Raw genomic sequence first — 27,921 nt, 5'->3', positions numbered from 1 at the left:
ATCGATCTACGGACTCGCTGATCCTCTCTCGCTTCGTTGAGAACCATGGACGAGGAACAAGCGTCGTGCTGGGTGCTACGTGCCCGTGGATATTCGGTGGGATTCAGTCAGGTGGTGGTTCGACCAGGTGGGTCAAGTGGTGGGGATACACGTTCGAGGATGCAGACGGGGGAGACGTTAGTTCACCTCCGGAGGGGAAGGTCGTCAGGTCGATTGGTTCTGCCTGCCGCGCGGGTAACGAACGCACGGGACCTCTCTCAGATTCCGACGATCATTGTGCAGTGCCTCTCGTAGGTAGCTCCATTCTGTTACGATCGTGAAAGATCGCGCGCGAGGAATTCGCCGCGTGGAAATTCGCCCTCGCCATTTCACGAATACCAATGGAGCGATTTCGACGGTCGCTCGGATACCGTTTCGATCGATACCGAAACGGTAATTGTCGGAGAGCGCGCGGTGTGGACGAGGATGTAATTGTTTGACTCGGGAATTGCGATAAGATCACGAGTGACATCGCGAAAGTAAAATCAACGCAATCTACTGTGTGTCGCAATTCTGACTGAATCGGAGTTGCATTGGAAGGGTGGATCGCTTGGACTCGCTGTGATAGTAACTATTTTCGTATCTATTCGGGAGGATTTTTTAATATCTATTCAACTCTCGATTGGTCTTGGTGTCTATTCGCTAAAATAATTAGAATTATCTTGTTTAATCCAACGAGAATAATTTGAATGAAGTTTTAATAATTAATTTATGTCTTTTTTTTATGTTTTTATGTATGTTTGATTAGGAGGATGGATTATTTGGACTCACTAAAATAAAATAGTAATTATTTTTTTTCCAGAAAAAAATATACTTAATTTCGCTCTATTTAATTCTCCATTGGATTTGATGTTAATATTATTTGGATAATCAGAAACTAGTTTAATCTAACAAGATAATTTGATAAATGAGTTCCAATAATTAATTTATTTCCTTTTTTATGTTTTTGTAATTTTTATTAAAAGGATGGATTTGAACTTAACTGAATAATTATTTTTATATCTATTCAGAAAAAAATCTTGTTTTATTTAATTCTCAATCAAACTTGACGGCAATGATCAGAAATTTGTTTAATCCAACAGGATAATTTTTAAATGATTATTTATAATTATTTCCTTTTTTTATATTTTTGCATTTTTTATTAGGAAAATGCATCATATGAACTTATTAGTAATTATTTTTATATCTATTGAAAAAAATCTATTAAATAAATATTGAAAAAACCTCGCTTTATTTATTTAACTCTCGGCAAAATTTAATGTTATTCGCAGAAATTATCAGGAACTTTAATTAATAACGGAATAATAATCGATAGACAAATTTTAATTTATTTCCCTTCTCCCTTGACGATTTTTTATTTTTTATTAGCTTACTCGCGCTTTTCACATTTTATTTCGTTCTACTGTGAGGAAGTAAAATGCAAATTATTGTCGCAAATTCGTTCGTGTTTACGCGAGTCGACACAAAGAAGCGGCCGAGCGGAGAGCGGGTGCGTCGAGCCGAACGAATTACTTTCAACCGCGCGGCAATATGGTGGGAGAGCCGCGCTGGTCGATCTCGTGGAGCACGCTGCACGATTCCGTAATATTTATTTTCCACTCACGGCTAGTGACTCACTACCTGGCCGACTGCGCCACGGCGAACAGGTAGACGTTCGTGTTCGTGCTCGTGTGCGAGATTCGTGACCGCTCTCCCACATCCTCACGCGCGTGCCTCGCAGTGAAGAGAGGTGAACGAGATGTGTGTGTGTGTGTGTGTGTGTGTGTGTGTGTGTGTTTTTATGTATGTAGGTGTGTGTCGTGAATAATGCGAATTTTTTTTTTAATTTTCAAGAAAGAGACCATAAATATTTATCGCGTCATAAATATTTATTGGGGCTGCACGGAACGAGACGCCGCAAAATATTTATTCAAAGTAGGAGGAAAGGGCGCGTGAACGTGTGTCTCAGACGCCCATTCTTTGGCAATAAACGTTGGAATTAAATAAATTGGCAAAAAACAAACGGAGACGCGCCTGGTTGATGGGAAACCGTCGGAGGTTGGTCGCGAGGGAAATGTGATAGCGGGATGTTTCCTTTCGTGGTCGCCGATCGAATTAATACAATCAAGCGTGGGACGAGGGACGGTTTAGATCCACATCCCCCTTATTGGATTTATCCTCGAGGGTTGAGAGCGCTACGTTAAGCCGACGTACGAATCGATAAACGTGAACTGTCGCACGTGCCGTCCGTGACCGTCGGTCACCGTCACATTTTATCGCCGCTCAAGGATAATGCGACGCAATTGCGACTCTATCGCTCTATCGCGAATCCAGCTTCGTAAGCGCAGAAACGCGAGACATCTCCTCCCACGCGCGGAATCAATTCGCGCGGAACCGATTTTCGAGCGTCCGCGTGCAAAATCGGTGCTCGCACGATTAAATCCGTCCATGCGCGGCTCGGCCTGCCTCTCTTCTTTCGCGAGATGAAATCGCGCGTTGAACGACCGGGAGTCGAGCTGATCTCGCGTAACTCGTGGCAAGATCCGTTTCTGAAACACTAATTTAATTCTCACGTCGAGAATTTATTCGAAGTGAATTTTTAATCGCTCACGAAAAGATAATTCTTCGCTGGCGGTTCATTCGAGTCGAGCTGATCTCCCGTAACTCGTGGAAAGTTCACTCTGTTCTGTTCACAAAAAATTTAATTTTTACATCGAGAATTTATGAATTTTTAATCGCTCACGAAAAGATAATTTTTCGCTGGCGACTGACTCATTGTAATCATGATAAAATATAAAAATAATGCCTTATGTCACGTATGTTTAACGAGTCATTTGTCATGGAAATGTCAGTGTCGCTCTTGAAACGCTAATGTTCTGAATGTGTGACTTCGTAATCGAAATCGATACGCGTTTTCTAGACAAATACAAAAAAAATAGTTTATAAACAAATATTTTTTAAAATTATTTTGAACAGATGCTTCTATATCTATCTTATATATTTTTGAATGTGAAAACAGCGCTGCAAACCAAATTTTTATAAAAATAGCTTTTTTACGATATTTGAAGATTTTTTTTATAAAGAAAGTTAAGAATCTTAAAATTCTGATCAAAAATTATGAATATATTCATCCCTTGTAAAATACATAAAAAATTCATTTTTTACATATTAAATCTCAATTATTTTGGAAATCTGACGCGCTGGAAAAATTTGGCGTGTGGCATTATTCTCAGCACCCAAAAATCTGTAAGAAGCACTTTGTTTGATTTAATATAATTTTTTCCCATAAACTAGTATAATTTATAGCGACTAAAATCAAACTTTTTAATTTTTCTTACAGAAATCGAACGCTCGTTGCGAAATGATCCCGCGAATGAGACGCGCACCAAGAGCCTTTCATAATCTACAGTTCCAACGTGGAAGATTTCTGCTTTGTTACTGTGACGTAAACAGTGCGACGATCTGAAGAATCGATCCTCTTCGTGGTCCTTTCTACGGTGGAATTAAAGCGAATTAATTTAAATGGAGAACTACGGAATATCACTGTGTCATAATTCACGCGATTCGTTTCCGACCTGACAGCGCGGTGCTCGCCAAGGATCATCCATCACTCTCACGATTAAACCCGCGTGGATTCGTAGCCGGATGTGCTCGAACGAGTTGTGAACAAACGAACGAACAAACGAACGAACGAACGAACGAACGAACGAACGAGTACCTAGTGCTGTGGTGTCGCAATTCGACGGACTTTCCATTCGAGTGGCCTTGCTGCAAACGAGGAACGATCAAGAAATCGCGGGACGATCCGCAACGATTCTAGCGTCCGATAAATGTCTCCTTCTAGGGAGATGTGTGACATCGAGTTGCAGTGCGAGGGACAGAGAGAGACGTAGGAAATCGTGATAACCAGTCGATCGATAGCGCGGCGAACTTCCGCGATCGATATCCCGGGGAAGAAGCGCATCGGTGCGTTGCACTCGCGCAATGAGAACATTGTCATCGTCGTCGTCGTCGTCGTTGTCGTCGTCGTCGTCGTCGTCGTCGCCGATAATGATGACGTTGCTAATAGTGACGAAGCAGCCGACCCGTCCACGTCTGTTTTGCGATCGCGAGTGCAATGTCAGGGCGACCGATCGCTTCCGGTAGCCGCGCGCTGATACGCGCGATCCTCGAGTCAGGAAACCCGAGGGGAAAGACCGTCGGCGTGGCGATTACGTGATTCGCGAGAGAGGTGAGTGCGTTTACGCGTCATTCATGCGTCTCTTGGATCGCGTGCATCCTCGTCGTTGCGAGACTTTCAAGGCCCGGCGGCTTTTGGGTCGCGCGCGGTCCTCGAGCGAAACAGGTTGTAAAGTCTTTCGAGACGCGCAGGCTGATGCCTTCCAAGGTTTCTTCCTCGAATAACGTGGAGCGAATCTTAAAAAGGGAAGAATTTTACAAATTACATATTAGCAATTAATTAATAAATCCCACAGAGTGGCTGTATCAATTGTTTTCGATTGAATAAGTATGTTACGTTACTTATTTCGTGGGAGGTATTAGTTAGTTGTGAAATTATAAAGTTTACTCGTATTAAAATGAGTCATAATACAAATAAATTTCTTTTCTTAGGTTATATTAGGAATATTAGGAAATAAAAAGAGTTATTATCGCAAATATTTGCTCAAGTATGTTTCTTCACGTTTTCTAATGATAAAGATTTGAAAAAAGAGATTATTTTATCTAAAATCAAAAGCCAACCAAAACAGGTAAATACTGTTGATGATTCATTATGAAATTCTTGATTGGAAAATATAATTGCATGTGGAAAATAAAGAAGATTGTAATATTGCTGCGAATGAAGAAATATTTATAAGAAATGTAGATAAGATTTATTTATGGTCGGATAAATAAGCTTTTATAAAGATTTCTATGATCCCTTGATTGCGATGGAAAATTATTTTATTGTTTTACTTTAACGGATACGATAAATGTACATATTTTATTTCTACGTTTTCTTATCATTAATACGATAACCTTCTTACCTGATAGAATTTATGTCGTCGACACAATGCTTCAATTAAAATCTACATCCAATAAAGTATAAAAAGATAACAAATTTGTAATAATTTATAAACAGATCAAAAGCGAAAGTATAAACACATGTTCAATATACTAAACGTACAATGTTGTAACAAATACATAATATGCACAGATATATTTAATTTTCTTAATATTCTACCGTAATTTTATTTTAAACATTTTTCTTTAATTTTTCTTTTGTTTCTTTTTTATTTTTTTTCAATTTTTTTAACTCAGTTAAATTGAATTCGCTTTTTCGATTCGGTTTTGCTTCGTCCTCGTTCGTCAAACGTAATAAGAGTGAAAATTCGGAATTAATTGATTTCAGCTAATCAATGACGCTTGATAATTCAACGCTGCCCACAGTTCGATCGTTCGACGTTCGCGAGGGAAAGCTGATGGTGACGACGTCACTAGCGTTATCACACCGTATCCACGTTGAATAGCCTGACGTGTTGTCCAAGTGTTTACCTGACGCGGTTTCCTTCTCCTTCGTCGCATATCGATCGGAAACCGCGAGTTCGTTCCGCGAATCGGTGCAGAAGTGACGTTTCGCCGTGCGTTTGTGCCGTGGAGGGAACGCCTATAATTCGCGATGTTACCGAAGAAGGACAGCCAGACGGAGCCATACGCTCTCGAAGACATGATATCGGATCTCCAAGCGAGGAGGCACTCGCTGGACCACGAGGACGTCGTGCAGGACCCCGCCGAGTTGCTGAAGCAACGCGAGAGAGACCTCGTCCTGGCTGCCGAGCTCGGCAAGGCTCTGCTCGAAAGGAATCAAGAGCTCACGAAGCAGGCCGAGACCTTAGCCGAGGAATACTCCGTCAAATTAGAAGTGAGTGAACACATATTGTTTAAATAAATTCTTGTTCGCTCGGTAAGCAAGATTGTTGCTCGTCCTGTTTGTTTCAATTCATTTCACAATTAATTCGAGAAAAAAATAATCTACCTTTAAAATTAAATATAGAAAATTATTATTCTATTTTCAATCTATTTATCAATATTAACGAACAGATATGAAGATGATAATAAAAATCACTCGCTTATGTATTTATGAAATGCACGAATTGCTAGGCGGAGGGAAGATTCATGAAAAAATAATTTAAGCGTTTCTCTTGGGAGTAATAAAATATATAACTACACGAGGCTAATTTATCGTCCGCTACATAACAGTCGAGAGATAATCTGCTTATGTAATCTTTTACTCGGCGTTTATTAGATAAAAATATAATTAGAGGCGGAGTGCACCGCGCGAGTTGCCGATTTAACGAGGTGAATTTTACTTTCGACACGCCTGCGGCGTGCGTTACACCTCGTACATTACACCTGTGGAGCGGATGGGGGAACTATATTTTTAATGAAAAAAAAAAAAAAAAGAAAAAAGAACTTCGTCGCGCGAGTCTGCTCTGTTTCGCATGTACATAATGCAATTCACGTGTGCAACATTGCAGCTTTTACGCGTTGCAATCCGTGCAACCCGTGCTCCACTTTCGCGAGCGCTAATCCTCCTTCCTTCGATTTTATATCTTATTACGGCCGCTAGCCGTTTTATTACGAAACGGACGAAGAAACATAAAGTGACTCACTGACCGCATAAATATCAGCCGGCTCTTCGCGAGTTCGCCCGTGGGCGACGATGATTACGGATGCGAGTCATGTCTGACATTACCGAACTCTTATCGCCGCAACACGCCTTATCTGATCGATAAGGCGCCGGAGATAAGACGCGTCTTTACAGACAACGGTTGATATTTCTATTTACTCAAAATGTAGTCTCTCGTTATATATCGGTGTTTTTCCTCTGGGAGATCTTTTAACACAAGGAATGTTGCACGTATCATTTTATAAGTGCATTTTGCTATCGGATTTTGCGATCGCAACGAGGACGCCAACCGTGTCGTTTAATGCGCCATTGAACGCGACGGAAACGAATCGACTGCGAATTATCGCGAATTACAAGGCGCGAGTGTTGCCGAGGCAAATACAGATCCGTAAATACACTCGCACGAAGGTTCCCGGCGTTTACCTTCTTAACGATACAGCCGCGACGACTTGGGGAATCGCCGGCGGCGGCGGCGGTGGCGGCGAACAATCGGTGGGACGAGGGACATTTCTAATGCCAGCCGGTCGGAAATTTTCACCTTCGTGTTTAACGGACACAATCGCTTTCCAACATTATGCCGCCGTGACCGGCCGCGGAAAATTTGCTGGCGCGAGCACGCGGCGCGCCGATTACATAAAGGACGATAAATAACGCGGAACTCGATGCCGGAAAGATCGAAAATGCATGCTGCGCGCCTTGTCACGTGTGCGCACACTCGACGAACGGACGTGCGATAAGATCTGCGAAGAAGCCGAGTGAATTTTTCGAAAACCAGCGGCTCGGAAAGACCCCGCGTAACGACTGTCAATCCGAACGGGAAAGAATTGCTACGAAAAAAAGTGGCCTCCACACCGAAAAGTGTTAATAAAACTGAAGTATTTTATACGCGCTCTGTCCGCACTGATCTACGATTCGGTCTAAATCCTAAATTAATTAGTCTAATTAATTGTTTAGAAATTGGCCGTTTAGAATTTGAAACGTCCTGGCCAACGTGTCTTGCCGTAAACGCGCTCCTTTTCCCAATGTGCCGCCGCGCGTCGCTTAGAATAAACTAAATTTCTCTCTCATTTTATGTAATTGGCTTTATTTTACGATTGTTTGCATGTGATTACCTTAAATGTTTCGTTTCCTCTTTCCTTTATGCCTTTTCGAGAGACGCGGCATTCGTGAGCCGCCGAGACGGCCAAGCGAGACGGTTAGGGTTATTCGCGTTCGCCTCAAATACCAGGCTGTTCATTTACCACCGAGCATTATTATCATGTTGCACGCGTGTGTGTGTGTGTGTGCTTTCTTGCGACGGCTCGTACTCTCCTACGCAAACAGCGAATCGCGAGGAAAGAAGGGAGAAAGGAAAGGAAACATGCGAACGAAAGTCACCGATAGAAACATACGTTTCTCCGCGGATTTCGCCACGGAATCGGGCCACGAGGTAGTCTAAATTTCAAGTGTGCTCCTTTTTTTTATGACGACGATTCGTAGGCACGGTCGGATTTGTCTACCGGACCTGTAAACCGCGTTTCTACGACTTGCAACGAACGAGAGGCACGTAACGTGAAATTTTGGAAGCCAAGAAACGAGAAGCGCGTTTGGATCTTCGCGTTTCTCCACCTTCGTCGCGTTTCGGGCGCGATTCTATTTTTTTTCTTTCTCATCACGCTTCTCTCGTAGATATCGATAAAATTAACGTGAATTTGCGGCAACTAACGCCGTTCACCTAATGCCGCACTTTCCTCCTTTGTCCGCGTCGCGAACGAATTGAATCTCGCGCATCTCGGGACGTCGAGTCGCCGCGCGCCAGGTCGGGGTGTTATTTAATTCAAGACGCAATCGTATCTTAATAATAGTAAACGTTCGCGCAGTTGGGCCCCGCGGCGTTTCGTAGACAACGCGATTCCTACGACCGCGGAGAGCCACGAAAGCGTGGAAACAAGCCACTTAAGCAACAACCAACGGCCCCAGGAGACAATGCCCGGCACTACGCTCTGCCTACGTCTGCCTACCCACGTTCCCCTATCTTTCCGCGTTCTGCGTGTCGCCTTATTTTTGACCTCCGTGCGGAGGACCCGCACCTACGCGTAGTAAATTATCGCCTTTTAAATCGGATCCAGGCAATTAGCCATTACCGTCAAGCGCGGCTACCGAGACGCGACGTGACAACGTTAGGCAAAGGACGAAAAGGGAGGCAAAGACGGACCTTTGATTTTTCTGGTACATTGAGAAAGAATTTAGCAACAATTGCAGGATCAAATGATGATTGGTGTCAATGACACGTTTGATAACAGTTATATTATTATATAATCTAGTTGGATGAACGAAGTAAGAAAAAGGAAAGAGAAATTTGTATTTATTTAAATCTTTGTGTGTAATTATTATTATTAAATTTTAATAGTAATGAAAAAGATTTGAAACTATTAGATTATTCTGTAGAAATTCATAATTAAATACACTTGGTACATCAAACTTTTTCCTATGTAGTTATATAAAAAAAAATTAAAAAATGTAAGATAGTAGAAATCCAGAGATGGTGTAATAATAAGACATAAAAAGCCAACAAAGACACAAATTTTTTTTTCAATTCACATTTCGATAATTGAGCATTAAAATAAGAATGTAAGCTATACGCGACCATATTGCAGAGAAGAGAGAAAGAAAGAAAAATCATAACGTTCGCAATGGAATCTCCCCGAGAAGCGTGCAAAAGAAAAGATAATCATCTTCTTTCAAATGACAGCACGTGACTCTTTTCTTACTTCCGGATATAATTAGTCTTTTCGGCAGGGCAGATCTCTTCGGATGTTCGCGCCATTGTGCACAAAAAGCGAGGAAATTATTGGAAAATTTTCTAGTTTCTTGCCTCATATATCTCGTCCAGTTCGGATGTTCTCTCCTTTTTCCTCCTGACGTTATTATGGAATAGACAATAAAAAAAAAGAAAAAAATCACGTTTTTTAAAATTCGTAAATGTCGCGTATCCGTGTTATGATATCCGTTTTTTCACTTTTCAAACGACATTTATTATATTTTTTTCTCTTTAGCGACGTTTACGAATACTCGAGCACATCGACGATGAGTAACACCTGATTACGTCACCGTGCAAGTGTAATGTATGCGTGCACCTGCTTGACGTCACGTTGTTATCTATGACGCCTCGCTATGTAGAAGCGTGTTTATTAGCGATCACCATTTGGACGCGCGTTGCATGCGCGAAACATTAAGCGTGAAGGCGATAGTACGTTCCAGACCGAGCTCCGCAGGCGGGACCATCTAATGTTTCCGGTTTCGTCTTTAATTAAACTCGCCACGCTCGTATATGAAATAATCGCGGTCCCTTATCAACTCGGATCGGCGGAAAGCGTCGCGAATCGTTGACGGAAACATGCACGTATCGCTTCTTCGACCGATCATTCTGACTTGGCATTCTCGCTATCAGCCGTGCCAAATAAATTATGAGCGTATATAATTAATGAGTCACACGCGAAACCCAGGCGTGCGAATTTTGTGCGCGCGAATTTTTATTATTGTTTGCGAGGAGCTGCGGATTCGATAGAAAATATATACGTGCGATTATTGTTCGATTAGCGGCAATTTTCTAAAATCGTATATAATTTTTATTAGTATCAATTTAATATAAACGTTCGAGTAAACGGCGAAGATATTTTAACAATTCTTTTTTGAACTCTTTTCTTCTCTTGCTGGGCAAGAAATCAATCGTTTTGTTAGGTTTGCTCGAAGTCGTTCCAAGGGAAACTTAGAGAGCCGCGTATTACGCCGCTTTCCTACCAACTGATTTACGATCGCGTTAATTAACAACGTGGACAGTCCGTGAATCGTTTACGGTCGTCATCTATCGTCGAGAAAACCTCCGTGGATCTTCTCCGCGCTCGGCGCGGAGTCGGCGCTCGAAACGCGGATAAAAATGCGCGCTTTCGTCAAAGTCACACTTTCCTTTCTGCGCGCTTTTGCGAGAGGCGAGAAAAGAAATGGATCTCGCGAGTCGTGACGAAAGCCGCGTCGAGCCGAGCCGTGGCCGTACTTATGTCGGATGCGGTGCTCGGCGGTTGTATAATTGCTCGCTGTCCGAAAGCGGGATCGCTCGGCAACGATTCGCGACGGCGATAAAAAAAGCGGGCCTTGTATATGCAAGCGTGCGCCATGCGGCACGCTCGCTCGCCCGGCAGATGCACACGCGCCTCTTCTTCACGCTTTGAGAAAGCCGCCGAGTTTCCACGCCGCTCGCGCCGCCGAGCGTCGCCGAGCTGGGAATCTCGGCCCGGCCGCGGTAAAAATCGAGATCACCCATTAACCTCGGGATGCAAGCGCGTCAATTAGGCCTAGTCCCCACGCTTAATTAGGCTATCACGGTCGGCATTAGCGATCGCGCTTGAATTCGCGAGAAGTGGCGAAAGGAGATTAGCGTTGCGTCACCGATCAAACTCAGAAATCAATTTCTGAAACTCGAAACAAATTTCCGAATTTTTGGACTTTCCATAATTGCCGATTCGATAATTGCCCTATCTCTCTGCCCTAATTTTTCGATTTCTCAAGAAAATAGAAAGTCACTCATGTGTCTTTGGCTTTCTTTCTCACTTTCGAGATTCGTTACGTTAGTCATGTAGCGAGTTATTTTTAATTCTGACATATTATATACATAACCAGGCAAACAGCGAGAATAAAATGAAATAAAATGATACAGAGATGATATAATATAGTGGAGATGATTCTCTGGAATCCATCCATCATTTTCCAATGAACGTCAAATTTGTTACGCAACAAACGAGCACACACAATAGTTCCAGTCGATGATTTCGTGCGAAGAGAGAAAAGGAATTTGATGTAAATGAAGTCAAGTTCGGCATATCCTTGCTCGTACTCGATCGCTGTGCGATCTGGAGCTTTCTCGGGAGTGCCATAACAAGTTAAACGACGAGTTTCTCGTCAAAACAGAGAGAAGAAGTGTACGTGATCATCGCGATCGGGCGATTATGGGCCTTACCTGCGAGATAATCGACATGATGTCTCGAGGGGCAGCGTGACTTTTCCCTTCGTGACTTTTCCCCATGAGGAAAAGTCACCTTTTTTATAATCGCCTTCCCGAGCCGACTCGGCGAGTTGTTATCCAATTGTTATACTTCCGTCGGGGCCTTTCGTGCTTCGCATGAGTGCCTACGAAAAGGAAATTCATTCGGTCACGAAGTTCGAAAATTTCTCTTTGTGTCAGGAAATGATATTCTCCTCTCTTTCTTTTTTCCTTTTCATACAGCGCAATGAAAGTTGACTCGCAAGACAAGATATTAATAATAAGATCTGCAATCTAATTTTGATTAACTTCTTTTCAGTCTTAACTTATGCGCAATGTATTTATGTAAAGCTATTAGAATCCAAATTGAAAGGAACAAGAAACGACAAAAATTGAATACATAGAAAATTAGGAAGAGAATTAAGTTCTGTTGCACAGAACAAAATTTAATCTTAAATCAAGACCATCTCATAAGCAACAATAATGATAATTTTCTTAGAAAAATTTTAATATTGATTTAATTGACGCAGGTATTACTTTTGTTCAACTCAAGACTGAAAATCTTCTTTAGAGATTATAATATTTTTGTTATACATGAGAATATTTTTCTTGCACTAAGACTTTCCTTTTAAGATTTTTCTTTCTGTGTGAAAAACCATGTTTCAATGCTCACACAATTAAAATATATTTCGAATCGATCGAAATTTAATTCTTAATTTCTAATTCCTTATGCTTAATTTTCTTATTCTCTTCATTGTGCTTGTGCTCTTGTTTATTTCATGTTAACGTACGGGAATCATGTAAGAGAAACGTAACGAAATATGGACGCAGAATAAGATTGCTTCATTCGCATCGAAATCGTTACCGTTCAAGTTTCATTCCCGAGGCACCTTGACCCAGTTTGTTCTTCAAGCAGGGTTCCAGGCCGTGAAGCCGAGCATCGCGGTCCGTATCAGTACGCAATAATAGTCCGCAACCACGCAGGGCTAATTGCAGAAGCGAGCGAAGAAGAAGAAGAAGAAGATAGCGCTCGGTCGGAAAACGACGAGCGGGACCGGCACGAAGCGGACCGGAAGGCCTCGAAAAAAGTAGACCGTTAGGCCAAAACCCCCCGAGAAACGTTCTACCCTCTTTACTCTCCCCTGCGCTCTTGTTTAGCCTCGTAACCGCACAATGGTCGCGTTTTACAAAGTCGTCAGGTGTGTCGCGATTGTTTCGTACGGTTGTGCGCGGCGAGACCGCTTTTTCCACGTTTTATTCGCGAAGACACAATGGAGAAGAATTATTATACTTATCTTGCTTCGCATTTCTTTTTTTTTTTTTTATAGCAGGATTAGAAAGGTGGAAACCCCTGGATTGCGTTGGTATTAATATTAATAAAAAAAGGTCTATTCGGAAAAAAATCATTTCGTCCTAATTTTTAAATAAATTTCAGATAAATGGCAAAACAATTTTTATAAAATTTTATAAAATTTATGTTACAATTTTTATACAATTTATAATTATTAAATTTATATATTAAAAGATTATGAAGTTCTACGAAATAATGAAATGCAGGAAAGTGCAGCCGAAATTAAGCTTCATGTTCGCAGACGCGGTTGAAAGGGAAAAGAGATTTCTATAACAGGGTTTCCAATCGCCGCAAGGGATGATTTTTCTCTAAAATTTCATTGAATGTCGCATTCAACATCCGACGATCATCCGACTGGACGGTATTATAATGTCGTGACTATTCCTAATGTAGCGATGGCCACTCGTGCGTTTAAACATCTCCTCCGGGCATCTGGTCAGCGAAAGAGATTATCTTAAATCTCTCTGTAATTGCCACCTGATTGTTCCCTGAATCGTAGAAAGTTGAAACACTGAGATAGAGATACGGCTCGTCGTTCAGCGACACGCCGTAGTGATAATACCCGTGGCTTCCTGCTTCCCCCCGCATATTTTTAAAATAATGTCTCGGTGAAAATAACTCGTTAAATAACTCGAGCGGGCTTTAAACACGGTTTCAACGCAAACAGCTATCACTTCAGGAAGTAGGCATGTAATACGCGAACGCCCAATCCGCAATCGGAAGGTTAACACTTGGATACCGTTAAGCGACGATTAGAATGATAGTTAATCCCCCCCTCCCCTTCCCCTCCTTCGCTCCCTTCTCGTTTTCTCTCTCCCCGTAACCTCAGCACACTTCGTTTCCGTATCGTTAAACGCGATCCTGTTATTGTCAGGAAACACGAAATTGTCACGAAACGCGAAAAGGGCGGGATGTCGTGAGCGATGGCAGGATTTCGGCGTCGCGACGCTGGAAAGATCCCGTAAGAGACACGAGAGAAACGGACGGAGCAGAGGAGATCAACCGATTAGAAACCCACGGCGGCACGTTACGGTCGGAAACGGCGAGCGATACTCTCATTGTTCGCCTAATTACATCTCCCGGCGAGGAGAGAACGTGTCTCCTCCACGAATAGAAGGAGAGAATAACGGGGTTCCCCGCCCGCGTGCACGCGCACCCACAATAGCTAGTTACGTCGATTGTCTCACCGTCGTCTTTCAATTACAGACGCACGTCGCAACGAAGTCACGTCGAGAGACGTAGCGGTCTGCTTTCGGCGAGACGCCTCGAGATGCGACTTACCGGGGTTACTTAACACCGAATGCGTTAGGATTGCAACTGCATTAAACATACCTCGCGTAACCGGAGAATAGTACCTCCATCTCCGAAACTATCTTATTATTCTTCCGAAAGTATCTTATTTCTTGTTTCCAATTGATCTTGTCTTAATAAAGGAATATATCATTTGTAAGGCTTAATTACGCGCGGTGCGATCGGGATCTTACGTTACCAGTGCGTTATCGAAAGATAGCTTTCTTTTCTGTCTTTTTTTAGGATATATTACACCTATTTTTATTTACAATGAAAAAATTATGGATTATTCTAGGCCGCATTTAAAAGTAATAATTAAAAAAAAAATTTAGCGGCAATTTAGAATCTGAATAAAAAATTATTTTTATATATATATAAAATAGAAATGTATGAAATAATAACTAAATTAAGAAATAGTGATACAAATTTCTATTAGAATACACTTCTACTTATTTATTTAAATAACTTTTCATCCAGATCGTCTTCTGCGTCGTCTCTAAACTTCTTTGTATTATTTTTAAATGTGATTCAGAATGATCTGTAAATTTTTCATAATTTTTCATTGTAAGTACGGAAATTATAAAAAAACAGATGTAATACATTCTTAAGAGGCAGAGGAAGGGAAAGTTTCAGTTTATTTACGTCAACCACCGAGTGTCACATTGCGGTTTGACATACGATCGGTTCCGCACTTCGCGCGATCGCGGTATACCGCTTAAGGGAGAGTGGCGATGCATTTTTGCCCGCGACCGGGACAGAAAGCGGAAAGGAAACCGAGCTTTCTTCCGTTTGCCTCCCTCATTTTCCGCGACTCGACTGACCCGATTTTTTCGCTGTCTCCTGCGCTTAAGTAATGTCATTTGCAATCAAAGGCGGCGGGGACGCACACGCGCGCGCGGAAAAAGTAAGTCGTGCGATGAGAAAAATGCATATACGCGCAGCAGCAATGGGCGGCTGGCAAATTACACGTCGGGCATCACCCGTGATATTCTATTAATGCGTCTGAGTGCCTCATTAACGTGGATCGTCGTTTAATTAAATATTACGCCGCCGGAGTTTCTGCTCGCACGATCTCGCCGAACAACGCGAGAGCGTCTCGATGATCAAAGTATCTCGGATGCCGCACTCGTATTAGATACTCTTCTACGGATGACGTTCGACAGCGAGTCTCGTCTAGATGGATGAAAATTTATCTGTAAAATGGAATATCGCGAAATCAATGCGTTTTTATTCGCCGTGGTTTTCACGGCGATGCAACACGACGGCTGTTAACCCGTTTATCTAAACCAGGTTGTTCTAGATCAGGAATTTTCTACTTTATTGCGAAAATCAACGCCGCCATCTTTTTGTCATCTAATTAAAATGGTTGAAGTAATACAAGACAAGCGATCTGGAAGAGAGAACGATAAAAGTACAATTTCCTTTCGCAATTTTGAATTTCTCTATCAAACGTTCTGTTCGTAATTGTAATTATATATTCGAGACCTCGTCCGTTGTTTTTGCGATCGGCGAAAGTTTCTCGCTATCGAGCAGATGTTGCAGATTTACGTAGATCAACTTGATAAGATATGGCTTATCTTATTGATATACAAAATTTCCGTCCGCTCGAAGAGAACGGCGTAGCCTTGGAAGAACTTACGAAAGCGCGAACTCCGCGAATTTCGTTGGCCAATGCAGCAATTTAACTGTCGATGAGTCACGCGTCTTTTGTAAACTTGTAATAATGATCACGTTCGCTGTAGACAGATTGATTAAATTAATCGAGGCTATTAATCGAGGCCCCTCCTCACTCGACCGTTGCAATAATCTCTTTAATCGGATATCTAATCTAAGCGATCTCTCGCGTTTTTCTACATTATTAAATATTAATCTCTTAATTGTTATACTCTTAGCCACATGAATTGTCAGGATTATTTATTGCATCGGTGTTAATTAGCTCCGTCGATGTTTTATACATTTTACGATTCCTTCTTGTGGAACGGACGTTAAAGAAGTAGACTAATTATCTTTATTAGCTTATCTCGCTGTATGTATCCAACGAAAATATTCCTCGCGGTGCCATTAATTAGCAGCTAAATTATATATATAAAAATATACTCGGCGATAACAGTGATATTATAATTATAATGGAGATCCGACGAATGTTGCATATCGCGTGCGGGGCTCTACAGTCGATTGCTTTACCGTTGATTAATAACTGTAACTAACTGCAATCTCTTGTTCTACCTACATCGCGGAGTTACGCTGTAATCTCGAAATGGACAGGGAATCGTTAAGCGGAGTTCGTTAACTGGAATCAGTTGCGGTGTTGCAAAGAGCATTTAGCGTGCATCCCCAATTATGTAATTATCGAAAATTGCCGATTCACGAGATCGAGTCAGATAATCGCCAGTCACGTACCGCCTTCTCCTGCGTTTTTTTTTTTTCTTTCTTTGTCACATCACCGGTCATCGTGGCACGGCATTCTCAAAACAACTCCCCGCACAGTTGTAGCTTTATCGTAATTAGCGCGTATCCTCAAACCCAAATTACGCGCTCGTGCATACGCAGCGGAACAGAAACCGAACAGAAATCCAGGGGAAAAACAGGCCTCGCGATTTGCCTCGCGACGATGATTGCGCCTTGCATTTCCGCCCGGTCACCGGGCGGACCGCCTATTTTAACTTCCTCAGCCAAACGTGGCGTGCCTTTATTATTAACGAGAGTGTCGTAACAATCGCTACAGCTAATCAGCATTTTCGCCACTTGTTAAATTGCGTAAACCTTCGGTCTGGCGCACTGAAAGACTGTATTACGGTCCGTCAAGCATTGGATAATATCTCGCAAAGGTTTCTGGTCGCACCGTTTTCAGCCAAACGGGTTACGGACCGGAATTGCCTTTTTATCCGCGCGAATCCGTACGCGCACACGTGACAGGATACTTAATTGCGCAAAACAACACGAAAGTTAGCGCGATAATAATAATGTTATCTTATTTCGAGGAAGCATAGTATACTAATGTCGCGTATATTATATAAAATTGTATCGTTTATCTTATGACGAAAACGATACGCTGCTTACCAAAGAAAGTAATAAACGAGTCCTCTGATTTATTAGAATTAGGACAATAAGATTAAATAAAATTTAGGAAAGCGTGAAAGCAAAATTATTAATTTATAAAATTCATTTATACGCATTTAAATTAAATATTTCACAAGATATATTGACGACAAAAAATTATATTCTCTTTCGTTAAGAGAAAAGAAATTGACAATCCCTCAGCATCTTGAAAATCAAGAATAAAATATCCTCGTGACAATTTGGAATTCGTTGGGATTCGCAAACTGCGTTCTTACTAGGGGCTTCGATTCAAAGCGAAGTAGGACGCTTAATTAGATCATTAGGCGGTAATAACACTCGCGTGCGCTGGTCGTCGTTTGCGGGGTTCCTCGCGAATAATTAGCAGCCCCGTGGGGCTATCTTCCTCGATAGATCGAAACAGATGAATAATAAATTTGATTGTCCCCCATAATAACCGCTTCCTCGGCGCAAAGAACAGCCGACGGAGAATTCTCTCCCACGCGCGCGATAATGGAGTCGATTAGCGAGGCGCACCGATCCAATTAATTTGCTCCTTCGGATCCTCGCGCTTCGTCACGATCGATATAACGCGCAGCGCGAGAAATTACGCAACGTTTAACGAGCTACGATTGTCGCGGATTTCCTCGCTCTCATTCGCGTACGGATTCATCCGCTGATCGCGGCTTTGCGCGATTATACCACGATTATGTGTCTGCTTTCACTGGCGATTGGCGATTTTATCGGATTAGGTTGGCAAAGGCAGACTAAGAAGCAAAAATTTGAAGTTTCAATCATAATAATAAACTGGGATAAAAATCTTTTTCGCGGATTAATCTTCAAAATTGGGTCACAAATTGAGAAACTACGATCGCACGGAGAAGAGAATTTTCTGCTAAGAATTGACATTACGTTCTACAGAAAAAAATTAGTCTTAAATTAAGACTATATATTCTCATATTTAAACAAGAATATTATAATCTTTATGAGCGCATCCAGGATTTTCTTTTCAGGGAAAGGGAATCTGTTAATATATAAACAGCAATTTTTTGTGTTAATGAATTGCTTTTTTGGATATTTTAAAGCTTAAAATCTTCTTGTTCCTGATTTTAAATAAGAAAAATATTCGATTTTGTAAATCATAACTTTTATTTTTTCTTCTTTTTTTCCTTTTTTTCAAAAATTCATCGACGCAACTAAATTTCAAAAATTTTACATGGTCGTAACAGGGACAAAATAATATTTTATGTGATAATAAAAAATTTAAATTGTCAAAAGTAAAATTGTATTTTATCATTAAAAATGAAAAAATAAATAAAAAATTTCGGAAGGTTTAACCCCCTTTCCTTCTTCCTGATATGCCCACGCTTCATGCATAGAAGAATTTTAATCTTAAGCTGAACAAAAGTAATACTTGCATTAATACAAATTCAATTAAATTAAGACTAAATTTTTTTTTTTCAAGAAAATTATAATATTTTTGCTTATATATATATGAGAAAATTTGTCTCGATCTAAGATTAATTTTTTCCTCTGTACATACATTTAAAAAATTCGAGAAGATCTCAACGAAACATTGCTTAGATTCAGCACTTTTTTTTTCTTTATGATGAAAGACAATCCGTTCTGCCGTTCCGTCTACGTCGGTTTTTGCCGGGTTTACGTTCGTTCCACCACGTAACGGATGGACCCGGTTGCGCTAGCTCACGATCATCGTCGGACTCGTCACAGGCCATTGCCTCGCGATTATGGACCTCCCTACCTTCTATGTTGCTCCGTCCGATTGCGCGCGCTCGGCATTATCGTTTTCTTCGAGGGAAAGTGAACAAAGTGCGACGCAATAATGCCTGCGCGTCGGGCCGACTGACCGGGCCGCAACGTCACGGGAATATAATGGCGATTAATTCGCAATTATCTGCGGAACTTCACTTTTTCCCACGGGTTGCACCGACCCACCGTCCGAGATAGCGCGTCGTTTTCTCTACGAAAAATCTTCGCTGCGAACGGGCTAGCTATTAATCGATCGTTGGAACTTACAATGGGAATTGCGAGGGAATGATAAATGAATATACGATGACGAATAACGATATAGACGGAGAAAGGTTTTACAGTTATTTCAAGGTGATAGAGAACGTTACGTCGGCGTCTGACACTGAGCTTGAAATTTTTTGACTCCGTTTACAGTGGCAGTTTCTCAGGCAGCTCGGTTTCAAGGCGTGTCTTTTCCCTTTCTTTGGGACGGTACAGCGATCTGGCGGAGCGGAAAACCACGGAGAGGGTGTCCATTAGACCGCACGTCTTGGCAAGCATTTGCGCCACGGTGGTCTCACTTCGTCCTACCGTGTAATTAGATCGAACGCGGGCCGGAGATCGGTGCGTTTTGCAATAAGAGCGAAATATCCGTTTCGTCGCGATCGCGCGACTTTACGACGGCAAACGAAAGCGTTTCAGAACGCTCCGAGACGGCGTGTTTCAATGGAGAACGCTCGCACCTCGAGAGCTCTCTTCTAGAGTCCGGCTCTAAATCTGGTTTCGAATCTCTTTTGTCGAATTCGTGTTAATTTTCATCAGCAGTGCTTAAAATTGCGAATTTTAGGAAAGAATTTCGTATAGCCAGATACCAAATTTTAAACAAAACGCAAAAGATTGTAAAATTAATAATAATAATAATAATAAAATAATGATAAATTGTAAAATGATAAGAAAATTTAAAAAATATCAACTAAGCGATATACAATTATATGAAATTCCTAAGTAATTGAGAAAAAAAGTGCAGCTGCCAAGTTCTCCCTTTGATTAATCTTTAAAAGTTTTATAGAAGACCTCTTTTTTGATTGTAGTTTTGGAGTTGGTATGTTTTGATCATAGTTATGACACGTGAGCACGGAAGGTACGAAGGGTCGGTCAAATCGAAGACAATAATGTGTCCCGTGCCAGTCACGGCTTTTCGCGATGATATATGGTCGCGATTTTCTCAATTTTTACATCGCTGGATGTGTCGCCGTTTCAATCATCGATCCGCCGACGCCGTTCACGACGTGTCGCAAGAGCGGGACGAGCGGAAGATTGGAAATCAGACAGGGACCGTAGTCGTGAGTCACGACTGCTGGATCGTCTCTCACTTGGCAACGGCATTAAACTCCGCTCGCGGAGACGCAACCGTGTGCAATTAACTCGCGAGTGCACGTGTTCGCGTGCGGCGTATAGTATTTTGCAAATTGCAGAATGCAGCCAAGTCCGCCGAGGACGATGTCACGGATCTGTGACTCATTGCCTGTCGCCAACAAATAGATACGCTCGATAATGTTTAGCAAATAGCGGCCGTACGTTCGGGCTTAAGCGGACAAAGGCGCGGACGGCAATCCGCCCCTATATTTCATCTCCCTCGATCGCGTTCCCTCGGAAACTTTCTATATCGATGCGTCGATCTGATACGATCTGATACGACCCGGTAACAGAACTTACAGCGCGATCTAAAAAAAAAAAAAAAAAAAAAAAAATAAATAAATATCCGAGGTGCTCCAAACACATTCTGCAATTCGTTGCTCGTCGTTTCGGATCCGCTTGCGTGCACCACGAGCGGTTCGGTCGCTGGAGGACGTGACCGAGGGACCGCAAAAATCGTGGCGGCATGAGAGTGTGTGACTCATCGCACTCGAGAAACTTCAACGCGTCTCCGTTTCCGCCGGGCACCGGTATTTCTGGCTGGTGGCGTATTTGTGTTACACGGCGTCGCATCGAAACTTGGAGAACGGCACGGCAGAGATACATGATTCATGATCAAGTCGAGGGTTGCGATGCAGAAACACGTGGCGTACGCTCTTGTCAAGCTAATTAAACCCATTGGCCTCGGCTGGAATTGCATCAGCTTGATTCGATCACGCAGAATTTATCCCAGTCTCCATTTCTTTCCCATCTTGTTTTATATAAAAGTATAATATTAATACTTCACTTAACATTACATCTTTTTTTTTAATTTCCAAACAACCGAAAATTATATTCTACTCACACACTTCAAAAAAACTTGTGCGGATATCAATTAAACCATTGCAACTGGAATATTTTAAAATAAAACATGACGCATAATTGGATTGGACCACGGATATTGCGAGTCATCAATTTTAAAAAGATAAATTATTGTTTTGTTGAACGCTGTTGATTATCGAAACGTACGGATAACAAGTTAATTATTCCGATATATCCGGCAAACATGGCTCGTTTCGTTTTCTACAATATTTCTATTGTTTGTTGGCCTCTCGCTTTAAGGACTTTAAGGATCGGTGAACTGTAGACCTGCATGCGGGCATGCTGGCGATCGGTCGATGAGTAACCATGGGAAACCAAGGCTGTGCTTTCCAACTCGATAAACCTCGCCAACAACAAGCTTCTTGTACGCAAAGCACATTGTTTTTCTATCCACTGTATGTTTTATATATTTCGTATGAATACTACGAAAATAACGTTTGACAAATCGATAATAGTCTGGCGATCTGCCAGCTCCTGTCAGATAATAAAATATATAAAATTCTCTTGGTAGCATATTCAGAACGACAGCGTAATTTCAACTCTGTCAATATGGATCGATAACATCATTTTGACATTGAATTGAATTCGCAATTACGTCACAGTGTATTTGTTGGCACGATAATATTTTATCATCAGAGCTGCATTTACCTTAGTTATATTTTATCTTATCTTGTGGTTGTCGATTATCATTTGAAGTAGGAAAACGTTTAATCTTGATTGTCATACGATATTGATCCAATTCGCGATTGCAAGGTCGCAAATATATTCGACAATACAAAAAAATAACAAATGTCAAAATGTCGAAATAAATTATTCGTAATTATTACTTATAAATGATGTAAATATGTAATCATTATTATTTTTATTAATAATTATTTATAATCATTCATAAAGTATTTATTATATTATTTAATTATTATTTAAATATCATATTATTTCGTAATTATCTAATAACAATTATTTACAAAGGTGAGTCGCTGACAAAAAGCAAAAAGTACGAAGCGTTATCTCGGTGCCTTTGTTTGGGATACAATTGCGCAAATTACGTTGCTTTTGGTACCGCGGCTAATTAACAGAGGATTATCACACTTGGTAAATAGAACTAATTAATGCTAACGCTTCATTTGGAATCCGCCCGTGTTTTTACGATTGTTACGTCTTATTACTGGCGCGACGCGTTATCGAGCATCGGGTTGAGAAATTCCACGTGGGAACAAAGCGACTCACGTGTGTGGCCATCGCTCGTCGTGTGTACCCGCAAGAAAACCAGTTCTCGTATCGCGTCCTTTTTGTTATGCACAAAAGCATCGTGTTCGCACCTCTGTCGGCGGAGATGAGATTTCCAGCCGATCTTACGCCGAAGTACAAATATTTTTTAATGTTCCTTCCCCCCTCCTCGGTTTGCTTTAACTCGCGATCCGACGACTCGAAAGAAAGAAACGTTAGCCGTGCTCACTCTTCAATCTCGTGGAAAGCAAAGGCCTGGTTTTTTTTTTTTTTAAAGAAAAGGAAAGTGAGATAGTCGGCTAAATGGTCAAATTGTGCGTCTAATTGTATGTTAATAAATTTGCGAGCCTCCTTTCACCTCAAACTCTATCTGGCTGCACCATCAGGATCTCGTGTGCGTAGGCACGGACGTCAAGAAACATTATTTATGTTCACTGACTCACGCCGCGGATTTCTTTTTCTCTTTTCCTCTCGGTTCGCCGAATGACGTTCGCGCGCGACGTAAGACACCGGTTTCGTGAAAGGGATAAGCGAGTCTTTGTGCCGGAGTCCTTTTAAATGTTAAAATGCCTTTTCGACGCGGAAATTTGCGTCATTCGAGTCGATTTAGGCGCAAAATTATCACGCGAAAGAGAGAGAGAGAGAAAAATCGCTAATCAATTCGGCCTTTTCTACGCAGAATTTGGAACAGGAGAGGCATTTACTGCGAAGAAGACTCGAAGAGGCCAGAGATGAGAGCGATGCGAGGGCGTTGGAGCTCCAAGCCGACGTGGAGACTCTCAGAAGCCAGTTGGAGGAGCAAAATGAGAGGGCGAGGAGGGCGGAACGCGACCAAGCCACCCTCGTCGCGGAGCTGACGGCGCAAAACACGAGGTTGGCCGATCAACTGAGGGAGGCCGCCAAACAGGAAGAGCAGTTGCTCGTGGAGGTGAAGGTGTTGAGGGAAAAATGCGCTCTCAGGAACACCACCCTGCAGGATCACGTCAGCAGCCTGGAGATCCTCAGGGACGAGGTAGATATGCATTTTTAATCTTGATCGCATTTCACACGCGGGCATGGTTAATCCCTTTTTGCATATAAAGACGTGTCTTCTTCTCCTCTAATATTAATAAATTTCTCGCTGGAATTTCCTTTCCGTCTAATCAACGCGCGGAACGGAAGCTATCGTTATTAATCATTATTCATCGGAAGTCAAACGCGGTTCTCAGGCGGGGCTTGCTGAATAATTCGCAGCATCCTTCGTATAAAAAGGAAGCGGTAATCGCTGCTCGCGTTCGCACGTGAATTTATGCGCACAATCTCTGGGAAAACGCTATCATCGGGAATAAAAAATGAACGTGACCCTCGTCGGTCGATCCGATTTTTTGCCTCGTTCCGTCGTCCTTTCATTCTCGCCTCAACAATGGCGGCCAGATGTCGAGTTTTAGGGATCGTTCGTGACGCGCATACGAACTAGATATTAGAATATGTATAAAGATAAATCAGTATAAAATAATAACAATATGTAAAATAAATTTCACGAGTTCACGACATTTGACATTGTGTTTTATTCCCGTGCTTTCAACTTTAAGTAGGTTTCAGAAAAATGAAACCGAAATTAAGCCTCGATTTAGAATCAAACAAAGAAATGAAATCGTTAAATCATCACGTCGTAAATCTCCCATATGACATTTCAGGTACAATTGGTATCCGCACAAAGGACGGAGCTAGAGAGGCGATCCTTGGAGCTGCGCGAGGAGAGGGCCAGGGCGATCGCCGCCCTCGAGGAAGCCGAGGAGAGAGCCGCGGCCTTGGAGCGGCTCAGCCACGAAGCGGAACACCGCGCGAGAGTGGCCGAGCAGGAGAGGTGAGGCCAGAAATTCTTCGATACTTCTGTATACGTGGCCATTATGGTTCGGTTAACACACGGAGAGAACGCTCGATTGAGCACGATCAGCTCACAGTTAAATATTTTCGAGTCCCATTCTACTCCCAAAATCCAACGGCCATATTCCTCAAGTATAAGCGAATAATATTCTATTCGTTATACTTTTTTCGTTATCTTCATTTTATGTCTATTCCAATCAAATTTGAGGTAAAAATATTTCATAAACGCCAAAGATATTTTAGTTAATTTTCTCGAGGGTGTTTCCTTTGTAACACCATCACATCCTTCCAGAGACGAACTGGCGTCGGCATTGGCGGCCATCGAGGCAGAAAGGAGAACCCGGTCCGGCTCGATACAGAAACCGCCGCGATCTTTGCAAGCGGAGATGGAGTGCGAGGAGAGTGGCAGCTCGCTTGGAGAACACGAGGACGGGAGCCTGAGAACGGAAGTTGCGAGGGCGACGAAACGACTGAGGGAGCTATGCGCTCATTTAAGACGTGGTGAGGATGATTCAGGCCTGCAGAGTGATTGCGACGAGTCCATGCTGGTAATCAATGTCAACAACTCCGAGGAAGTGAGCACCAACGAACGGGAGACTCACTCTTCGCCGGTAAACAACTCTCTTCACACATCATTTAATTTTTATTACGCATTTAACATTAGTTTAAAATATCAATTCGAATGAATATCTATATATGGTCTATTTATTGTTTTAATTATTACCTTTGTAGACGAATTGTCCTGGCGCGTTGCTGGAGCTGGTCGAAGAAGTCTACAACCTGGCGCTGTCCGGCAGAGGAGCACCAGGAGAATTGGGATTAGCAGTGGAGCTTCACAGAGTACGGGAAGAATTGGAGAACTCAAGAGAACAGTGCAGGATACAGGAGGAGGAGTTGAAGCGACGCGGCGACGCCATCTTGGAGCTGACGAGCAAGCTGAGCGTCTCCGAGGCTGAATTGCGTGGCGTCAAGGAGGAACGTGACAGGGCGAGATGTGACATCGAGCACTCCGAGCTGACGAAGGACGAGATCGTGGCGAAAGCTTACAAGGTGCGGGATCAGGCGGTGGCACGGCAGAACAGGGTGGAGGTGGAGCTGGCCAGGACACGGATAGACATCCTGCAGGCGGACAGTCAGCTGAAGGAGGCGATCAAGCAGAAGGTTGAACTCAGCCAGCAGCTGGAGCAATGGCAGATGGACATGCAGGCGCTCCTGGACGAGCACGTGCGAAGCAAACTTACCCCGGCCTCGCAACTAGTTGCCACGAGGAACGGCGAGAACTCGGACGTGTCGGCGCCGGCCAGGAAGAAGAGGAGTACCGGACCGGCGAAGAAGATGTTCGGCCTCTTTTGACGAAAGTGACGCAGCGCGATGGCTTCGCTGCATTGAGCCGAGCGATCGCGACTGATGTAGACTTAAACTTCTGGTTCCTGCGCGGCTATCTCGTGTAAAGAGGACATTAATCGAAAAGAGGATAGCCTGAATTTAGGAGTTTTTTTAATAACCGTTCAATATAGAGATCTCGAGATGAGTGAAAACAAGACTTAGATATATGCTCCGCTAAAGGATCATCTTAAAGGATGCTCCTTACATCACGCATATTGCGATGGGCAATTTGGACTAAGCTCAAACTAGCGACTTTGCGTAATTAAAATTAGCAACTCGAATGAAACCGGACTTTGTCTAGACTCGTGCGCACTCATCGAGATTTATCTTGAGACGAACGTTCAAGTATCTCGGCGCATAACATGTGACATCGGCATTACTCACGAGACTCCCCGGGGATGCTATTACGTCGGTGCTGATGCTCGTGTCGAAACTGTAATTCGAATTTAAGTGGCGTCACTCGCAGAAACAGGAACGTCCGACTTTCTACAATTCCTTAGCCGGGGAAAGTTGCAAGCTGTTCTTCCCCAAAAACGCTTTCGCAACTCGACACACATCCAACATCGTCGTTATAGTATTTCTTCTTCGTCTCGAGATCACTTTTCTCGATCATTTTTTTAAGCATCACTTCGTAGACCGTTCATGCGAAAAATGTTAATGGTATAAAAATTGAGTTGCGACGCCGATCGTTAATGGAGTCAGCGAAATGGACAAATCCGTCTCATCGAAAAAGTCATCGTTGATGTTCCCTCCCTATATTAAAATTCCATTACGAACTTTTCTCCCCGACAAATAAATTTTCGACACGTCTAACTGACGTTTCTAGCTCAGGAAAATTTTTCGCGGACATTTTTCTAATTTTGCTCTTTCATCGCGTTTCGTCGTCCGCTCTCGAAAGATCAGGGGGACCATCAACTGCGATCAAAATGAGTTCCATGGTCTCTTGCTTCATGCGGGGAAACATTCATCGTTCGAAAGATGACGAAAGAACGCAGGGGTTTAATATCTCGACAAGACTGATGTAAGGTCGGCAAAGCAACGCCGTTTTTTCCCTCGCGCGTAAGAACGCGTCTTGTCATTCTCGTCATCGTGGAACGAATCGTTTTCCACGGTAAGAACGACTTCTGAATGGAAACTCTTTATTTCGAAACAGCTTCGCCATCGGCACGACGAATAATGAAACCCCGGACGGATTCACTCAACTGTTCCTCGCTCCGTTTCTTCCGTGACGCGGAGCTATCGAATTTCTCTCGATACGAAACGATTGTGATACGCTGTGTCTTACGTTAGAATCGAGGAAGGACTTTCTTTTAACATGCGTTACGAACACGTTACTTCCGCGATGAACGATCGTTAGAGTAAAATTCGAAAAAGAATTGTTTTTTTAAATTCCTCAACGATTAAATCGCGAGAACGAAATGGTAATTTATACGAATTTATATAAATTTGTGTAAATTATTTGTGCAAATTATTATATGCAAATATGTACTTAAAGGTAGTCCTATCAACTTAACTTGAATGACTTTTTATCGACTCAATCGACCAGGATTAATTGCTATCCGTCCATCGTTCCGTCCGACAGGACCAATAAATTATCCATATCGATATAATGAGTAATCAAGAATGATTACGGAGATGAAGATTGATCGATTTAGCCCTGATTATTTGATATTTTAACACGACGATAGTGCAATATCACTGGAATATTTTTACGGATGATATTAAATCAAATCGGTGACTGTAATCAATGCTCCTTGAGGATTCCGCACTTTGGGCAGAATAATCGATCTTGAGGAGCAATGACGCGACGCGTACATTTGATGGCACGTGTGATTTTTCACGGACATTACATTAAAGCAAGCGTGCGTGCGTCGCGCATAGCGAATCGTTTGTACATTAGTTTTCCTTCTTCGAAGAGCGAGCGTACGAGCATCGAAACTGTATAATAATTGTATAATTCTTCGATCTGATCAACTGCGGCGACGATATTTATTTAATAAAACTCTGTTTTACGAA

General features: G+C 42.3%; 1 protein-coding gene across 2 annotated transcripts; it reads left to right on the top strand.

Moving 5' to 3' along the window:
• The first annotated feature begins 179 nt into the window (after nt 1-179).
• LOC105431580 (bicaudal D-related protein homolog) lies at nt 180-27,921 on the top strand. Of its 2 annotated transcripts, none has more exons than XM_089075800.1 (7): nt 180-290; nt 3,359-4,249; nt 5,446-5,917; nt 23,333-23,665; nt 24,330-24,499; nt 24,812-25,130; nt 25,252-27,921. In XM_089075800.1, exons 3-7 carry the CDS (start codon nt 5,675-5,677, stop codon nt 25,870-25,872), a joined length of 1,686 nt encoding a protein of 561 aa, XP_088931926.1. In that variant the 5' UTR covers nt 180-290; nt 3,359-4,249; nt 5,446-5,674; the 3' UTR covers nt 25,873-27,921. The 2 variants fall into 2 exon arrangements, with proteins under 2 accessions (XP_088931926.1, XP_011644147.2); XM_011645845.3 differs by having other exon boundaries at nt 5,408-5,917.

This window comes from Pogonomyrmex barbatus, unplaced genomic scaffold (assembly GCF_055798465.1).
Source record: "Pogonomyrmex barbatus isolate J1 unplaced genomic scaffold, ASM5579846v1 scaffold1, whole genome shotgun sequence".
Lineage (NCBI taxonomy): Eukaryota > Metazoa > Arthropoda > Insecta > Hymenoptera > Formicidae > Pogonomyrmex > Pogonomyrmex barbatus.
The sequence above is the reverse complement of the archived record's forward strand: the minus strand, read 5'-3'. Positions and strand labels throughout refer to the sequence as shown.

What these genes read in the sequence shown, in the direction of transcription:
- LOC105431580 (XM_089075800.1), top strand. Translation starts at nt 5,675, where the DNA reads ATGTTACCGAAGAAGGACAGCCAGACGGAGCCATACGCTCTCGAAGAC. An exon ending in TGGAGATCCTCAGGGACGAG is followed by an intron (nt 23,666 to 24,329) that starts GTAGATATGCAT and finishes ATGACATTTCAG; the next exon opens with GTACAATTGGTATCCGCACA. An exon ending in GGGAGACTCACTCTTCGCCG is followed by an intron (nt 25,131 to 25,251) that starts GTAAACAACTCT and finishes TTACCTTTGTAG; the next exon opens with ACGAATTGTCCTGGCGCGTT.